The 17,938-nt window shown below is 43.8% G+C and overlaps 1 protein-coding gene across 1 annotated transcript; it reads left to right on the top strand.

The window, feature by feature from the left end:
- Positions 1–37: 37 nt before the first annotated feature.
- On the top strand, positions 38–17,049 carry Socs4 (suppressor of cytokine signaling 4). The gene is made up of 2 exons (XM_005376754.2): positions 38–331; positions 10,878–17,049. The coding sequence occupies exon 2, from the start codon at positions 10,973–10,975 to the stop codon at positions 12,296–12,298; it is 1,326 nt and encodes a 441-aa protein (XP_005376811.1). The 5' UTR covers positions 38–331; positions 10,878–10,972; the 3' UTR covers positions 12,299–17,049.
- The last annotated feature ends 889 nt before the right edge of the window (positions 17,050–17,938 follow it).

Below are 17,938 nucleotides of genomic sequence, written 5' to 3'. Positions count from 1 at the left end.
GGTCGCGGGCTGGTGACGTCACATCGCGCCGGCCGCGAGGGAAAGAGCCGGTTGCTGGGGGAATGAGGGAGGAAAGGAAGGAGCAGAACGCGGAAGTGGTGGCGGCGCCTGGGGAGCAGGCGGAGGCGGTGACTGCCAAGTCTGAGACGGGAACCTTGCGTTGAGGGGAGGGGAAGGCGGGGGCTGGCAGGAGGGCATCCGCCCTCTGGGACCTACACGCGGTGCGGGAGCGGCTGGGCTTCCTTTCTGCGCCTCCGCGAGCTCCCCGGGTGATGGCGGCGGTGATGGCGGCGGTTTCTCCGGCTGCCTGGGTGAAGCTGCGCTGCGGGAGGTGAGTGGGGGAAGGGTGGCCGCCGCCTGGCCTGTGGGCCGGGGTCTCGCCCTCACCTCCCAGGTTCCCTCCCGGGCGACCTGGCCGAGGCCTCGACCCGGTCCAGCCCCTTCGTGCAGCCCGGTGAGACCGATCTGTGGACATCTAGAGAAAAAGACGGGGAGACCCAGCCGAAGCTTCCATCGTGGCCTCCGCGGTGCCCTCACCTTGTCGCGTCCGTAGCGATAAAGGAGTAATCAGTGCCTACACCTTGCGACTCCGTCGAAGTAGCTCTTAAAAAAGAAATTTTGTGTTTTCCCTAGTCAGGTCTCACCTAAAAGTTGACCAAAGTGGATCTTTACATCTTAAAAAAGAGTTAGAACTGCACTGTATTGTTGAGTGCTTCATTCGATCCTTGCGATCTTTGCTAAGGTCTCGGGCTTTAAGTTTGTGCTTGTGTCTTCACAGTCCCCGTGTTGGTAACCAGCCTGCTGGCCGATGAAAACCTTCACAATGCTACTCTTTCATGAGTATTTATCTTTGAGGAATTTGCTGGATTTTTTTTTTTGGTGGGAGCGGGGAGGTTGGTGTCCTGAATCGAACTCATTACCTTCCACTTGCCAGGCAGGCGCCGTGCCGCTGAGCCATCTCCCTGGCCCGTTGGGTTTTTGTAGTACCGGGTAGTTTCAGTTTCGATCAGACTTAATTCAGGACCTAGCAGAGGCTTTTCCGTTGTAGATTTCTCTTTCAGTCTAGTTCCATTGTGAAAAGTTGCAAGCGCGGTTAGACCTTGCTCTTGGCTTAGTGGCACTGTTTGAGGCGTTGCTTTTCGTATTAGGGCTCCACATAGGCTTGCTGGAAACTGAGGTTTGTGCAAGAATAAACGGGAAGGGTGATTGACCCAAAAAGAAATTTGAGATTGTGAGAGAAAAATCTGCTGTTGATTTCCAACAAGAGGAAGCGGATTTGAGATGATGATGTCTGAGTAACTTAATTTTATTTAGAGATCATTCTTTTTAGGGGTAGACTGATTCATAATTTTTTTGTCTGAGTAACTTGATACCACTGGAGAGAATATGAGCTCTGCTGATATTTGTTTCTATTTCGAATAAATCAGGACGAGATTTTAGTGTAGTACTAGTCAGAACTCAGCATAAATATCTGCAAACTGAAACGAGTTATAGCTACACAATATTTTAGGTACATCTGTAATACCAAGTGACTTTAAAATTATGAGTGGTATCCAGTCATCTGCCCTGTCGGCCCTAGTTAATCAAGCCATTTGATTCCCAGGTTAAAGAAAAACTTCCTTTGCAGATTTCACATGTATGAATGAACCTAGGCCTTTTTTTTTTTTTTCCTTTGAGACAGAATCTCACTATGCAGTTCAGGCTGGCCTTGAACTCAACTCACTTTGTAGCCCAGGCTGGTCTCAAACTCTCAACAATCCTCCTGCCTCAGCCTCCCCAGTGCTGGGATTACAGGTGTGCGCCACCTTGCCTGGTGAGTCTAGGCCTTACAGTTGAATAATTCTGGGCTTTAATTTTAACTCTGATACATTGTGTTACCTTGAATGTACTTCTTTACTTTCCTAAGTGTCAGATCCCTCATCTCTGAGTTGGAGCTCTTACCAAATTGTTAGGGTCCATAGGAGATAGTTATGGATGTATAAAACTGTTATTTGTGTCTTATATTACCAATGGAGTACGTTGGGTGGGTACTTAGTGCTTTCATTTAAGGTGGGATTTAAATCATTATCCAGTAAAGTTTTTCAAATATTAAAAGGCATAACTTTCCTTTTGCTAATATAATATGTTTTCACAGTTCCATTTGTTTCAGTCACTGTCTCGGTTAGTTTTCTCTCGTTGCTGGGACGAAATACCTGACACCCAAAATTAAGGAAGGAAAGGTTTATTTCGCTTACAGTTTGTGGAGGTTTCAGTCCGTACTTGGCAGATTATAAGGCAGAGTGGCACATGGCAGAGGGCTACAGCTCATGGTGTCCGAACACAGCAAAAGCAACAAGCACAAAAGCCAGGAATGGCCTCAAGCACTCTTGCCCTCTCCCTTACATATGCAAACTATCCACCCCAAGGTGGGTGTAGCTCTCACACCCATAATCAATCAACTCTAAAAGCCTGCCCCATGGCCGCTTGAGGCTTTGGGGGGACACACAGACAAACCATAACAGTCACATGCCCACAAATTTTAACACTTTCTGTGAGTTCCTGGTCCTGTAGAAAGAGGTATATTCAGACCATACATACAAGCTAATGCTGCAGGAGGGAAGCCTGTGCAGATTAAATGCTATACCCAAAAATTGTCTGATTAAAGCAATACAGCTTTAGCCAGTCATGGTGGCGCCCACCTGTAATCCCAGCACTCAGGAGGCTGAGGCAGGAGGATCTTTTCAAGTTCAAGACCAGCCTGGGCTACAAAGTGAGCTCAAAGCTAGCCTGAACTGCACAGAGAGTCTCAAAAAAAGTAATAGAAAATAAAACAATATAGCTTTTTTAAATGAAATGAGTGTCACTGATGGGTAGAGTTTTCCAAATGAACGTATCCATCATTGACAGGGCATGTCTCGCAGAAGTGGACAGCTGTTGTGAGTACTTTAGTACTCCTAGGCTTACACATATTGTTGGTCTCAAGGGCAGTAGGTGAGAAAGCGCGGATACATTATCATTCTACCAGCAGTGGTGTTCTCTATGTAAATAAATACTGTGACACAATACTCCAGAGTTTATCCAAGAACCTATGTTGGTGCTGTCTTAGGGAAGTTCTGTCTTTATTTTGTAGCATTGGGGATTGAACTCAGGGCCTTTGCCCAGAGTTCCATCCTTTTCATCTTCAGATTTCTAAGATGTGTCTTTCTAACCTTTTTTGTGGGCTTCTTGTGGCCCTCTCTTTCTTTTTTGTTAATTTTGCTGCTTGCCTGTTTTTCATATCTAAGTAAGTTTTTTTGAAGTAATGCTGTATTCATTTTCATTAATCTCAATGTATGTTTTCATACATTTTAATCCTGATAGTAAAAACATGTGCAAATTTTACTGAGAGAACAGAAGCTAAATGAGTTTGTTTTGCAGTACTGGAGGTAAACCCAAGGCCTTGTGCATGCTAAGCAGTTGCTCTACCTCTGAGCTACACCTGCACCTCTAAAGGAGATTTCAAACAGTGTGTACTGGAAAGTGTCAGGGTGAGCACTTCAGTTCCCAATGTCAGTTTTTGCAATACTTATTTTAAATATGGGATAGTGAAAAAGTGCTGATTTTTAATTTTTAGATACTTTCTCTTTAGATTAAATTGGTCTCAAAGGGCAAAAAGAAACAGCAAAAATACAGAAATCACTTGCCCCCTAGGTAATAGAAATATACCTTTTTTCCTCCCCTCCTTAAATTTTTCTGACCATCCCTTGTATTATTTAATGAGCAAATATTGAGGGGTTTTGTGGGTTTTGTTTTGTTTTGTTTTGTTTGAGACAGAGTCTTACTGTGTAGTCCTGATGTGTACTGGAAGGCCTTAAACTTGTGGCAGTCCTGCCTCAAACTCCCAAGTGCTAGGATTATAGGTGTGCACCACCATACCTGACAATACTGTTTTAATAATTAAAAATTACAAATTGAAAGGGAAAGTACATCTTGGTTATTCCTTAAGATGTTTTAATAATGTATCTTAAACATTCTGGTTTCTAAGATTCTTTTTAAAATTCTTAGGGGTAAGGATATAGCTCAGTGGCACAAGCGCCTGCCTGGCAAGTGCAAGGTCTTGAGTTTGATTCCTGGTACCAAAAAAAAAATTCTTTCCTGTTTTTTTTGGATGCACACAGAATGATTCAGTCATGCTAATTAACATACTCATTGCGTAACTTTTTGTGGTGAGAACATTAAAAATCTATTTTAGCAATTTTAGAATGTGGATTATTTTTGGCTGTGGTCACCATGAAATGTGATAATGTGGTAAAACTTATCCCTCCACAGAATATGTGGAAATCTTTCAGCAGTGTCCACTAGCATACACACTGGGGAACACTGCCATATCAAACTAGTTGGGGGAGAACTGGGAAAAGAGGGCAATGGGAGGGTATGGTGGTACCAAACCAGGGATTCTCTTCCTTACCTTTAATCCCATTACCATAATTAAGTCTTATAAGACTTAGCCTTCTCTTTAAAAGAGATATTTAAAACATTTATTGAACTTACTTTGTATTTTTGTTTGTTTTGGTTTGGTTTTTGTTCTCTTTTTATATGTGTTTTAAAAATTTTAAACATTTTTCTAGATATGGATATGAACAAATCCATTATTTTTCTTTTTTTTCTGCAACACTCCAAGGAATTCATCCGTTGTCTGCTACCCAATAAATTCCTTATGTAGGGCCTAAACATTTCTGTAGAATCCAAATCAAATACCACAGAGCATGATGAGAATGCTTTCAGGAAGTGTGGTGCACACGGTAACAAGCAAGCCTGGAATCTCGGATTTGGTAGGCAATGTCCCGGGGCTAAATTACTACGAGAATAATAATGCGTGAATTTTTGTATGTAACATGCTGAATTCTTATAGAATAAATTTATTTTGTTAGTGTTTATGTGAATTCTGGTCTTAGATGCACATCTGCATTTATAGACATAAATTCAGTGAATAAGTAAAAATATATAATACTGTGTTATCTAATGTCTTAGAGAATACAAATGAATTTTCCAGATAAAGCTTAACCTCTTGTTTGTGACAGTGTCACACAAGACGATGCTTTTGTTATCCTAGTCACTGCAGCTGGTGGTGGAACCAGAGACCAAGTGTCTGCTGAGTTTGGAAACTTGCTTTCTTGAAACGGCTTTTCTAGAAACTTGTGTTTCAGCCATTTGTGTCTTGCTCATTAAGAAATGATTTTTTAAAATGTCACTGTTTACTCCCCAGAGCATTGTAAGTTAGCTCCCTTCATAAAAAATTAAATCAGGAGCCAAAGCAGTGATTCTTCAGTCTCTTTAAAAAGGAAAAAAAGCTTCTTTGCAACTACTATCAAAGATCTTCAATGTGATGCTAACTTGATCCCCATTTGCTTAGGAGGCTGAGACAGGAGGATCACAACTTCAAGGCCAGTCTGGGCAATTTAATGAGACCATGTCTCCAAACAATGAAAACAAAAGGGCTGGGAGTATCCATAGCTCAGTGGTAGAGTACTTTCCTAATATGCACAGGTGCCCAGGGTCAGTCCCCAGCACTGCAAAAAAGACAAATAAACAAATAAAATTGCAAGAATTAATGATAGGCTATTTGGGATGAGTCATTCCAATTCAGAACCCTGCACTGCTTTTACATTCAGGTTTCTCATGTGCAGGCAAGACACCAAAGGGCCTTTTCTAAAAACTCTTTAGACTTTTATAACAATAAAGACAATTTTGCTCTCACTAAAAGTTAATGATGTTATTTCTGTTGAAAGCAGTGTGATTGTATTTTTATATTTTTAAAAATCTTAGTTTAATGAAACTTCTGAAAGGAATTAGAAAGTCTTTTCTGTTTTGTTTAAGTACAGAGAGGTTACCATGATATCACTAATTAAATGCATGTGTTTTTAAGACTATATTTGCTCAGGCGAATCACTGCGAGATTGAGGTCATAAGACATCGAGGCTGCCAGGCATACATAGCCCCTGTCTCCAAAAAAAAAAACAAACAAAAACCTGGGCTGGGGATATAGCTCAGTGGCACAAGCGCCTGCCTGGCAAGCGCAAGGTCCTGAGTTAGATTCCCGGTACCCAAAAACAACCCTGCTCCATAGCCTCTGAGAGTCACTTGTTATCTCAATGAAGGTCATTAAATTTGGAACACTTGTCATTTTGTGAGAGAAAAATACATAAAAGTTAAACAACTTGCTTAAGTACTTTGGGATAACTAGCAAGCCTCATGTAATAAAATTTCCATGGTTATGTCTCCTTGCAGCATATTACAGAGGTTCTCTTGGATTGCCACAAGTTGGAGGCCAACCTGTGTTATAGTGAGTTCAAGGCCAGCCTGAGCTGCATAGAGAGACCCTGTCTCCAAAAACCAAAAAAAAAAAAAAAAAAATTAACCTAGCCAAGCACAGCAACACACACTTCTATCCCAGCTCCTCTGCAGGCTGAGGAGGAGAGGCAGCAAGTTGAAGGCCAGCCTGGGCAGCTTAGTGAGTCCCTACCCCAAAATAAAAAGTAAAAATGGCTATGGATGTAGTCCAGCAATAGAGCACCCTGGGTTCAATCCCCAGTACCACAAAAATAAAGAAAGAAATGGAGAGGGCATACGGTACCTTATCAGATTTCAGGGACTGCTACTGTTCCCTTGGAAACAGCGTACCATCCAACAAGTGGCAGTCTGACAGTCAGTGACAGTAACCTTATCAACCATGTATTCAATGTAATCCTAATTTTTCTTTTTCTTTTTGGGGGGCGGGGGGTGGTTTTGAGACAGGGTCTCACTATGCAGTTCAGGCTGGCCTTTGACTTACTGGGTAGCCCAGGATGTCCTTGAACTCATGGTGATCCTCCTGCCTCAGCCTTCTGAGTGCTACGATTGCAGGTGTGCACCACCATGCCCAGCTTTTTTCTACTTTTTAGACAATCTAAATAGAAGTAACATTTTCTTCCTACTTTGAGTACTAACAACTGGAACATATACTGATGTGGCAGCTGTGGCTGGAACCCAAGGCCTTGTGCCTATTAGGCAAGCACTCTACTGCTAAGCTACATCTCCAGCCCTTTTTTATTTCATTTTGAGACAGTCTCACTAAGTTGTCCAGGCTGGCCTCCAAGTTGCCATCATCTTGCGTCAGCTTCCCAAGTACCTGGGATTATAGGCATTTGCCACTACATGTGGCTGAAGGTAGGATTTCTTGGTCATGAACTCATAGATTTCTAGCAAAACAAATATATATATATGTAGCTTTAAAAAGCTTATAAAAGGCTATAATTCTGAGGAACAACAACCAGCCAGAAGATTTTCAGTGCATTAATTCTAAAATGTATGAAAAAGGTGTAAGTGCATGGAAAACTTAAGTAGGACATTGATACTTTTCACTGTTTTATGGACATCTGCAGCATCAGCATACTAAGAACAGTTAATCTAAAATCCATGGATAATTGATTGAATCTGTTACTTCCAAGGTGGCAAACTGAGCCAAAGTCAGCTTGTACTGAGGAAGGCTAGAGATTGGTTCTCAGGAGGAAAATGACACATTGCCCCGTGCTCTATTGATTCCAGCTCTATCTAGCATATTGATCATTTTTCACTTGAAAACACTGGCTGTGTTCCTCCAAATTTTATTCACTCATAAAAGTCTCTGCTCTGTAGTTAGCGTCAGGCTAGAGACAAGTAGTCTGATTTCATTGTAAGCTAGCTCTCTGCAAAACTCGCCTGGGTGCTTTAACCAAACAGCATATCTGATCTTTATTTTTAAATACATGAAAGTACATGTTGGCATTTACTGAGTACTGAACACATGTAGGGGTTGAGTACTTTATAGACTCACCCTCATGCAATCCCCAGCCCATGAGATGGATGGCATCAGCACCTCCATGTGCAGGGAACAGAACTGAACAAGCCAGGTCACATGCCTGTCACAGAGCAGAAGCAAGACCCAAAATCACGGTTCTAATCCTTCCCTTTGCTGTGCTGTGAAGCCACATCCTTGCCAGGTACCTGCATAAAGATAGTGAAAATGTTACAGTGGCCATTTGATGGGGTCATGGTGAGTTTTTATTCTTCATAACTTTATGGCTGGTCTGACCTTTATCACAATGAGTGTGAATTACTTTTATATTCATCAAAATGCTGCTGCCCCCGGATTTAACCTTAAATTGAGCTGAAAACCTTAGGTGAGCTGAGAAATGCTTCAGTCCTCAGTTGCGCCAATCGCGAGGCATTTACTTCCAGGTAGTTTAACTGTTTCTGGTAGCAGCCAAGGTGTTTGCAACCGCGACCAGGTGTCACAGGAGGAAGAAGCCAGAGTTGCAGAAAAGGCCAGGCTTGTTGGCTGCCACCATGGTGGAGCAGTCAGACACTCTAGGAAAGGTGTCCCACAGGGACAGGGCCAAAATGGGGTACCGCAGGATGGATCTTCTCGCCTAGGACCAAAGATAGGACAGGATAGTATGCATACTGTGGCTAGAAGGGCCACAGGAGGAATGAATACCCTCTCTGGCCCAGTAATTCCAAGCAAGAGAGAAGAGGCCATGTGGTCCAGGGCGGATAAGCTAACCCCACCAACCAGCATCACAGCCTCTTGGGGCCCCCAAAGATGATTTGTATGCCACCGTAGAAGACTATGAGGAAGACTAGGGCAGACCAGTTCTAATTTGTTGGGGCCCCAAGGTCCGAGTGAATGTTGGGGAGGGGACCTTCATGGTAGACATGGGGTGGGGCGTTCTGTGATGGCCCAACCCTTGAGCCCCCTCTCACAGAGAACAATCACTGTCATGGAGCCGAGGGTAATTGAACATGATGACGTCTTACCCTGCTGCCCCGAAGGTGTGTTTTAGACAGCCACAAAGTCATCTAATAATTCCTATACCTCTGCAACTGTCCGTGGCTTTAATGGGGCCAGATCTGATAGAAAAGCAACAGGCCCAAATAACTGTCAACTCACTTGGCATATGGGCTAAAGATAATCCACCCAGATTGGCCTGAAACATACCAGACAGAGCCAGTCTGGCAAAAGCAATCTTTCGTCCCTCAGAAGGCACAGATTGGGATCCAGAAACACCTGGAGAGGCTCCCAAACTATGAGATCCTCTGAGCTTGCCAGTTACCTTGGAACACACCTCTCCTGCCAGTTCAGAAGCTGGGCACAGATGACCATTGGCAGGTTCAGGATCCTAGGGCAGTAAACCAGGCCTCCATCACCCTGTACCCAGTGGTCTCAAATCCCTGCACTCTCTTGGGTCTCATCCCTGCTGCAGCTGCCTTCTTTACATGTCTCACGTCAAAGGTGCCTTTTTCTACCTCTGCCTGGCCTGACAAAGCCAGCCAATCTTTGCCTTCCAGTGGAAAAGTCCAGGAAATGATGACAAAGGCTGGCTGCCTTGGGCCAGGCTGCCCCAGGGGTTCAGAAATTCCCTGATCATTTTGGCATGGCACTGGCTACTGATCTGAGAACCTTTCTGGTGGACCAGCATAGCTGGCTCCTGTCCCTGTATGTAGGTCATTTGCTGCTGGCCGGAGGTCTCGGGACGGCATGGAGGAAATTCAGCAGCTCGTCACTACTCTGTTGGACACTGTCCCAGTTCAAGGCGTCCAGGAAGAAGGGCCCAGATTTGCCAGGAGGAGGTCGGATACCTCGTTTTCCATTTGTTGCCGGGACAGCATCGGCTCAGGTCCGAGAGAAAGCTGGTGGTTTCCTCACTGGCAGTACTGACAATCCCCAGATACAGGGCTAATCCTAATTCTGATATTGAGGCCAGGTCTCTGCCAAAAGGAACCTCAGCACAGAAGGCAGAGTTTTATCACGATAACCTGCACCCTCCAACTGGTGGCAAGGACACATGTAAATATACACACAGAAACCAGGCATAGTGATGCATGCCTGTAATCCCAGCACTGAGGAGGCTGAGGCAGGAGGATCATTGGTAGTTTGAGGTCACCCTGGGCTACAAAGTGAGCTGAGGGCCAGCCTGAACTGCAGAGTGAGGCCTTGTCTCAAGAAGACAAAAAAAAAAAAAAAAAAATTTCTCGTGTCCTGGCCCAGACCTAGAAAGGCTGGGACCCAGGGAAATTGTTTAAAGGATGGTTTTCAACCCTTAGGAGATCCAAAACCCTCATTCATAGATGTTGTATTCCTAATAAGAGCTTGTCTAACCCTACTCTGCCTAGCCCCCCTGGTTATACAGTCTGTCTTCAGCCTCGCTGAGGCATTCATGAAAAGAGTGGCCACATGAGATGCTATAAAAACATAAACCTACTATTGATCAAGATGATGCTCTTTGACCCAAAATAAGGGGGTCCAAGCATCAAAACGGTATGGGGCAAGACCTTTGCCCAGGCACGAGGCCTGCCCCTCCCGAAGGAATGCCTAGGACCGGGCACTTTCTTAGAACCAAGAAAGGCAACACGGCACAGTTAGTTCCCAGATAGGAATGTGTAGTTCTAGTACAGCTCTGTGACACGGACTGTACCCAGTCAGGCTATCAGGTGTTAGCATGCATGAGAAGCAACACTGCATGATCAGTCGCTGGGCACCAGCTGGCACAGATCTCAAGAATCTCCTACATTTTAAGCAGGGATGGCAGCAAGGCAGAGGAAGCACAGGAGCAATGGAGAATGCTCAACCAGATCAGAAACTCACAACCAATTCCCTGATCTGTTGTGAAATTTTAAAAATAGGTGAGTAGAGGTGGTTGTAAAATATACTTCAAGACTAGAAATGATCCATGTTTGAGTATGAATGACGGCCAAGCAAAGAAGTGTGGCCTTTTCTGATTCATATTCTCAGTCCTTTCCGTGTAGTGATTTTGTTTTTTCCTCTCGTGACTAATTGGGCTTAATATTGTAAACCATGGAAAGTGGACCACATGGCTAATGATTTTTCTCCCCCTCCTTAGATACGTCCTGAAAGTGCCCAGAAGAAGCTTCCTGTCAGAAAAACTGAAAAAGCAGTATTTATAACACTGCTGGAATCTGTGGACGACTTGTTAAAATGGCAGAAAATAGTGAAAACAGTAATAAAAATGTAGACGTGAGGCCCAAAACCAGCCGGAGCAGAAGCGCGGACCGGAAGGACGGCTACGTGTGGAGCGGCAAGAAGCTGTCGTGGTCCCGGAAGGGCGAGAGCTGCTCGGACACCGAGGCGCCGGACGGGGCCGGGGCTGGGGCCGAGACTGAGACTGAGACTGGGGCTGGCCCCGGGGCCGGGGCTGAGACCGAGAGCGAGCGGCCGCTGCGGGGCCAGGACAGGAAGCACAGCTGCTCCTCGCTCGAGCTGGACCTGGACCACTCCTGCGGGCACCGCTTCCTAGGCCGATCCCTGAAGCAGAAGCTGCAGGACGCCGTGGGCCAGTGTTTCCCAATCAAAAACTGCAGTAGCCGCCACTCCCCCGGGCTTCCGGCCAGGAGAAAAATCCACATCAGCGAGCTCATGCTGGACAAGTGCCCTTTCCCGCCGCGCTCAGACCTGGCCTTCAGGTGGCACTTCATTAAGCAACACACGGCGCCCCTAAGCCCCAAGCCCGACGGGTGGGGCAGCGCAGACCTCCCCCAGCACGATCCCAGGAACGTGCAGCTCCCGCCCGGGGGAGCCGAGGCCGAGCCTGGCGCCCCGACTCCCGGCGCCACCTCCGGCTCCACGGCCCACCTGGCGTCCAGCAGCAGCGTGGAGGACAGCGACATGGACTCGGACGAGGACATGGTCACGCTCTGCACCAGCTCCCGGAAGAGAAACAAGCCCAAGTGGGAGGTGGACGAGGAGCTGCTGCGGCTGGAGACGCCGCCCAAGTACCACACGCAGGTGGACTACGTGCACTGCCTGGTGCCCGACCTGCTGCGGATCAACAACAACCCCTGCTACTGGGGCGTGATGGACAAGTACGCGGCCGAGGCGCTGCTCGAGGGCAAGCCGGAGGGCACCTTCCTGCTGCGGGACTCCGCTCAGGAGGACTACCTGTTCTCCGTCAGCTTCCGGCGCTACAGCCGCTCCCTGCACGCCAGGATCGAGCAGTGGAACCACAACTTCAGCTTCGATGCGCATGACCCCTGCGTCTTCCACTCTCCCGACATCACCGGGCTGCTGGAGCACTACAAGGACCCCAGCGCCTGCATGTTCTTTGAGCCCCTCCTGTCCACGCCCCTCATTCGGACTTTCCCCTTCTCCCTGCAGCACATCTGCAGGACAGTCATCTGCAACTGTACGACCTACGACGGCATCGACGCCCTTCCCATCCCTTCCCCCATGAAGCTGTACCTGAAAGAGTATCACTACAAGTCCAAGGTCAGAGTCCTCCGAATCGACGCGCCAGAGCAGTGCTAGAGCGCAGGGGGATGTGGGAATAGTTCTAGGCTACTTTTCATTCAGTATTTTATTCTCATTATTCCTCTTTGACTTTTTCTACAAAGGCAGTTGCAGTACAAAAGAAACCTCTGCCCTAAATTTTACTTCCACATCAGTTTATTTTTCTTATGATATACTAATTATTTAAGGTTATGCCCAAGAGATTAATAGGTATTTTTAACCAGAAGTTTGGTTTTTGTTTTTGCTAAGTAGGTTGTATACTTAAACTTTTTTCTTTACCTAATTTATATATGGCCTGGGCATATTTGAAATTTGGTAGGCGTTGCAAACACATTTGAATATCCTATATTACTGTTTTAAAATAATTTATATTTTTTGCTACATGTAAAATATTTCATTAGTCTGTACCATCAGTATTCCTGGACATAAAATACTCTTTTCCCAGCCCTTTTTGAGTTTTAAAATTCTTCAGTAGAGTGTTACAATTCATCCATAGTAATGTAGTTCATTTTTTAAACTTGCTAACAGGGATGTTAAAAGTGACAAAGTGATTGCAAGTCAAATTTTGTGTGGGTTTTTTTGTTTTTTTTATTTGTTTTTTAGACAGACTCTCACTATGTAGCTCAGGCTGGCCTTGAACTCATGGCTGTCTTCCTGCCTCAGCCTCCTGATTGCTGGGATTAGAAAGATCAGCACCCCTGGCTTGTTTTAAATAATAACTATGAAACAGGATCACTAAATTTTTTATTAATCTGGCCAACGAGAATCAATGAGAGAATCTGACATCCTGGAGGTGCATTGATCCCAGTGTGGCAGGGTCATTTGTTACACTGCTAGGAAGCTCCTTCTCTCAGCCTTTAAGCCATCTTCAAAACATAAAATTTGTTCCTTTCTCACTGGGAACTTTAGAAATAATAACACTATTAGTAGCTAGTGGTTGCTATAGCAGTGGGGTTTTTCTGTATTGATTTGTGAATGGTTGCTCTTGTATTAGGCCTTTTATACGAACTCCGAGCCTGGGAAACTGCAGCTCATAAATAGCCACAGATTTCTTCTGGTAACCAAAGAGTACCTAAATAGTGTTTAATTATTTTAGATTAAACTTGAATAAAGTTTCAAGAAATAAACATGGAGCTCACTATTGAGAAAGCTGATCTTCAAGTTTCAAATACTGTTTCCTGTTTTCAGAATTAACTCGTTTTTAATGTGGCTTCAAAAAAGAATTGCATTTTGACAGCTGTATGGCTTGTATCATACCGAACAGTAGGGCAAAAATGATAATATTTCAAAGAACAGGGCAGCATTCTTAGAAATGTCATTAGCCCCATGTAACTGATTGTGATAAATGGACTGACACCCTGCCTTTTTTTAAAAAAAGAATCAATGGCTAATATGCACAGATTACCCAGTTTATCTTCTGGTAAGCTGTCCACCCCTTTGTACAAGTTGGCTTTTTTAATATGGCTATTTCTTTATGCTGGTTGAGCTAGATTAGGAAACTTGCTTCTACCTGGACTGGGAGAACTTTGACTCATCAAAATGTGCAAGTTAGAACAAGTGCTTCTTATCCTCGCGTCTGTGTTGACATAGCATTTCCCTGTCCTGTGCTTCTGCTGTGAACATAAACATGGCGTTTTTCAAAATGGCTTTAAAATAAGTTTCCAGCAGTTACAAAATGAAACCAGTAAGTCTTCATTCCCGTTCTCTGGTAGCCTTGGTATTCTCAGTGGTCCCGAGGTGGGCTCAGTCTCCGAGGGGAACAGCTACAGAAGTGGCAACTCCTAGCCGTGAGGGGGCTCAGGACAAGCAACGCCAATGCCAGGGTAGGTGTCACTTCTGCAGGTGACATTTACCTTCCACACGGCAGAAAAGTCTTACTACCTCATCTTCACTGTGGCGCTTTTTTTCAATCACTGAGAATCTCCTGCTATTAACCAGTATCAGACTTCCTAAATATCTACCTTTGATGAAAGACAATTAACAGTGTGGTAAGACTCTACCCGGAATTACAGTTTTGTTATCAGAATTTGATAAGACTTTCTGTTTCCGTGAAACAATTATTTTAAACACTTTTCTTTCAAAAAATAACTTTTTATCCATACAGAAAAACCTAAGGGATGAGTAGCTTATGAATATTGTGTTAAAGGGTAGTTTTTTAAAAGAAAATGAAATATAATTACGTTGTCTTTTATAGTGGTAAAATGTTTATATGAACATTTAGCTTTTCATATAATTCAAACTGACTGCTTGTGATATATTTTCTCTAACTTTTTAATTTTTTTCAATTCAAGGTATTAACAGCTATTAACATTTTCTAAAATACTACCATATGCATAGCCTTGAAGTCTAAGTGAGAACAGGGAAGCTCATTTGCTCTGGAGTGGTTTGTACTTTTCCTTTGGTACTTGCTAAGTGAAAAGAAATTTGGAAAGTAGAAATATAAAGACTTGAGAAGGGAATTGTTTATCATGAAGGAAAAGGGAAGAGCTGTGTTTTACAAATCTGTGAGGACTGGAATGTAGAAAGGTTCTATACCCCTTTCTGGTTCTGTGAGAATAGCATTTGGAAGAACAATATTCAAACCCTAGCTCATAAGAGATGCTTAAAAGTATATTTGTTGTACTGAATAAGGAAAATAAGTAACTTTCAAGAAGAAAAATGTGATCAATAAAACATTTGAAAAGTGTAATTCCGGAGCTGAGAAAGCATTGAGCACTGTGGAAGTGTGTAGCGCTTACTGGTGAGGCAGGCTGGAGCTAGAGCAGCCAGGTCAGACACAAAGCTGGAGCGTGTCAGCGTCCCCTCAGGGAAAGGCCCTGACAGCGAGGGAGCCGCTGCGGGGCTCACAGCCGGTCTGGACCACACACTCAGCTGCGCCTCGCCTCGGGAGTCTTCTGTGCACATCAGGGAAGAAACCGGACTTGGCTGTTTTTCTCTAAAGCTTTTCAAGACATCCCCCTTACCCCTATTCAAAGTCAGAACATCTTGGTTCAAACTGTAATTCCTCAAATATGCTGAACGTGATTTTCTTTTAGATTCCTTCAACGTTTTGTATTGTGTGTTCTTTCTGTAACTGTGCCATTCGCCTAAATAATTCATAAACAGAATGGTTTAATTTAAAGGAAGACCTAATAGGAAGATTAAAGGAAGCTTTTAGTCAGCCTGAGGCTAGATTTATTGATTTGGTGATCAGACCTAGGTACTTTCCTGAATTTCAGCTAATGGCCAACTGTGGTCAAAGGATGGCTTTTCAGTGGAAGTTTTGATTTCTTGTTATAAATTATATAGAGTGTCTTAGTAATTAGGAAACCTTTAAAAAGCAACACAAACGTGGCAAATAGGACTCATATCATTATACAAATTACATTTCTTTTTATAAGAAAAACACATAAACCTGTATCATTTATTCATGAGCCAAAGCCATTAAGAAGATAAATCAGGTTATCAGCTTCCTGTGTCTGAAGTTTGGATCATTTTATAGATCCATGTAATAGAGCATTTCCTTCCTGTGAAAGAAAAACCTTGACATCTAACTCTTATTTTTTTATTTAAAATATTTCTTGTCATTTTAGCTAGAATCAGAATCCAGTGAGCAGCTTATAATGTTGATCTGGGTGGAATAACTTTCACAGGAAGGTAGACATAGATGTTTCTAGAGATCACACAGTGTTTAAATGTAAAATAGCCTATAAAGGTTAGATAGTTCAATGCCCAAGTGAAAAAAAGATTGTAGGGTGAGGGATCCTTTTGTTTCTGCTTTGGGAAAAAGTGTGTACCATTTTTGTTTTACACTTGATCTCAGCCAAAAGGCAGAAAAGTGGTACTAATTTTGTTTTAACATAAGCAGTTTCCATTTTTATTTCTAAAGAATGAACAGAAAGCACAAAGGGTTTTTCTTAATGGTCTACTACAAACAAGCCCAGTCTGTCTATAGTAGTCTAATAATACATTAAGATGCTAAACACAAATTGGCCTGCAGGTACAAAGGCAGGCGAATGATTATGATGTAAGAGAATGGAGTTCAGAGTACGTGACATCTGTCTCAAAACTAAGTATTTATAATTTACTTTTGAATTTTTCATATTACTCAATCCTAAATCTTCCTTTGCCTTCATTTCCTATAAAATGTAGGTAATACTTGTCACTTGACTTCTGCAGGTTAGTCCTTCGCGAAGGAGTGACTCTTGGAGCATACTTGAAAATACTTGCTGTTGAGTAGTAAGGTGATGATAGGTTTTCAAACTTGCCCCTTAGACCCTGCCGAATCGCAGTCTCTAACCGCCTTCTTGCGTGGTCTGACATTGGACCTAACAGTACAGTTTTGGTCTGTCCTAGATACTGCGATTAGATGAGCAATTGCAGTTTTCTTCTGTCCTTATAAGGCCCACGGAAAATGGGTATTTGCCTAACTTATTTTAAAAGTTGATTGCATTTGCAGGAAATGAAGAGAATCAAGTTCGCCATGTTTATAATCAAATCTGAGCTTTCAGACTTGAGAGCCATGGTGTAAAACTCAAGAAAGTTTACTCAAGTTACCTTGCTAGAATTGGATAAATTCTCCAGAAGCCAAGTATAAACTGCATCTACTTGAATGTACAGAGTTTAAGTAGCAAGTTTGAAAAGCATTTATTTTTGTCAGTCAGGCTTGTATGTCAGTCACCCCTTGCCCCAAAAGAAGTAGGTGATTTCCTTTCTGATCTCCATGTGTAATGTTTCTTCGTGGTTGTAAGTTTAAATAATTTGAATAAATTTTCACTTAATTAAATCTTCAAAGTCTGTGTTTTGTTTTAAAGACATATCCTTACATCATACATTGAACTTAGGATCTGAAAGAGAGAAATTGGAATGTCTGTATTACACACCACCAGTTTGTAACAGTTTTAGTTTTCAGTGTATCATGAGGGTCTTCAGAAGCAGCAGCTAAGCACGGGATAGGTCTGGGGAAGACCGGAAGAGTAAAGGGGAAGGAGCATAAAGCGGGCCCTCAGTACTGCCCTGCGGGGCCCACACTGAGGCAGGTGGGCCTGGGCAGTGCAGCGCTGGAGAACGCAAGGTGGGGCAGAGCCCCCAAGCCGGGGTGGTCTGTAGACAGCCCAGTGGGACAGGACCTCCACTGTTCCCTCATGGTGGGCCAGAGCCAGGGACAACCCGGACTACCCATCACTGGCACCCAGGGCCAGGCCCGGGAGGTGGCCATCCCAGTGGGCAGAGTGTTTGTGACCAAAGACTAGAGAAGATCCTTTGATGCAGTGTTTAAAATCAGAACTGATGCCAAAAAAAATAGTCTGATAAACAAGATACAAAAATTTTAAACGCAGCCAGACCATGTTATTGATTTTTCCTGTTGCTTCAGGCTTCAGTGACTCAAGAGGCTGCTGATTCACGGCCTCCTGGGAGCCAGGGTAGGTCTTCCACATCCGTGGGTATTTTCCATAACCCTGTGCTCTCCGCAAATAGGCTTGCTTTGAAGTTCCTCTGGTGCTCCTTTCCCAGTAAGAGAACTCTGTGTGCCAGGAGGCAGAGGGACACTCCGGTGTTTCTTTGAAAATTCCTAGTTAAAGGTCCACCCACTGACCACTACTAATGGCTTACATGTGCTTGTGCACACTAAAACATGTTGGGCCGGGCTTGGTGGCAAACCTCTCTAATCCCAGCACT

Source organism: Chinchilla lanigera, unplaced genomic scaffold, assembly GCF_000276665.1.
Source record: "Chinchilla lanigera isolate Chin_1 unplaced genomic scaffold, ChiLan1.0 scaffold00008, whole genome shotgun sequence".
NCBI classification, from domain to species: Eukaryota; Metazoa; Chordata; class Mammalia; order Rodentia; family Chinchillidae; genus Chinchilla; species Chinchilla lanigera.
The sequence above is the reverse complement of the archived record's forward strand: the minus strand, read 5'-3'. Positions and strand labels throughout refer to the sequence as shown.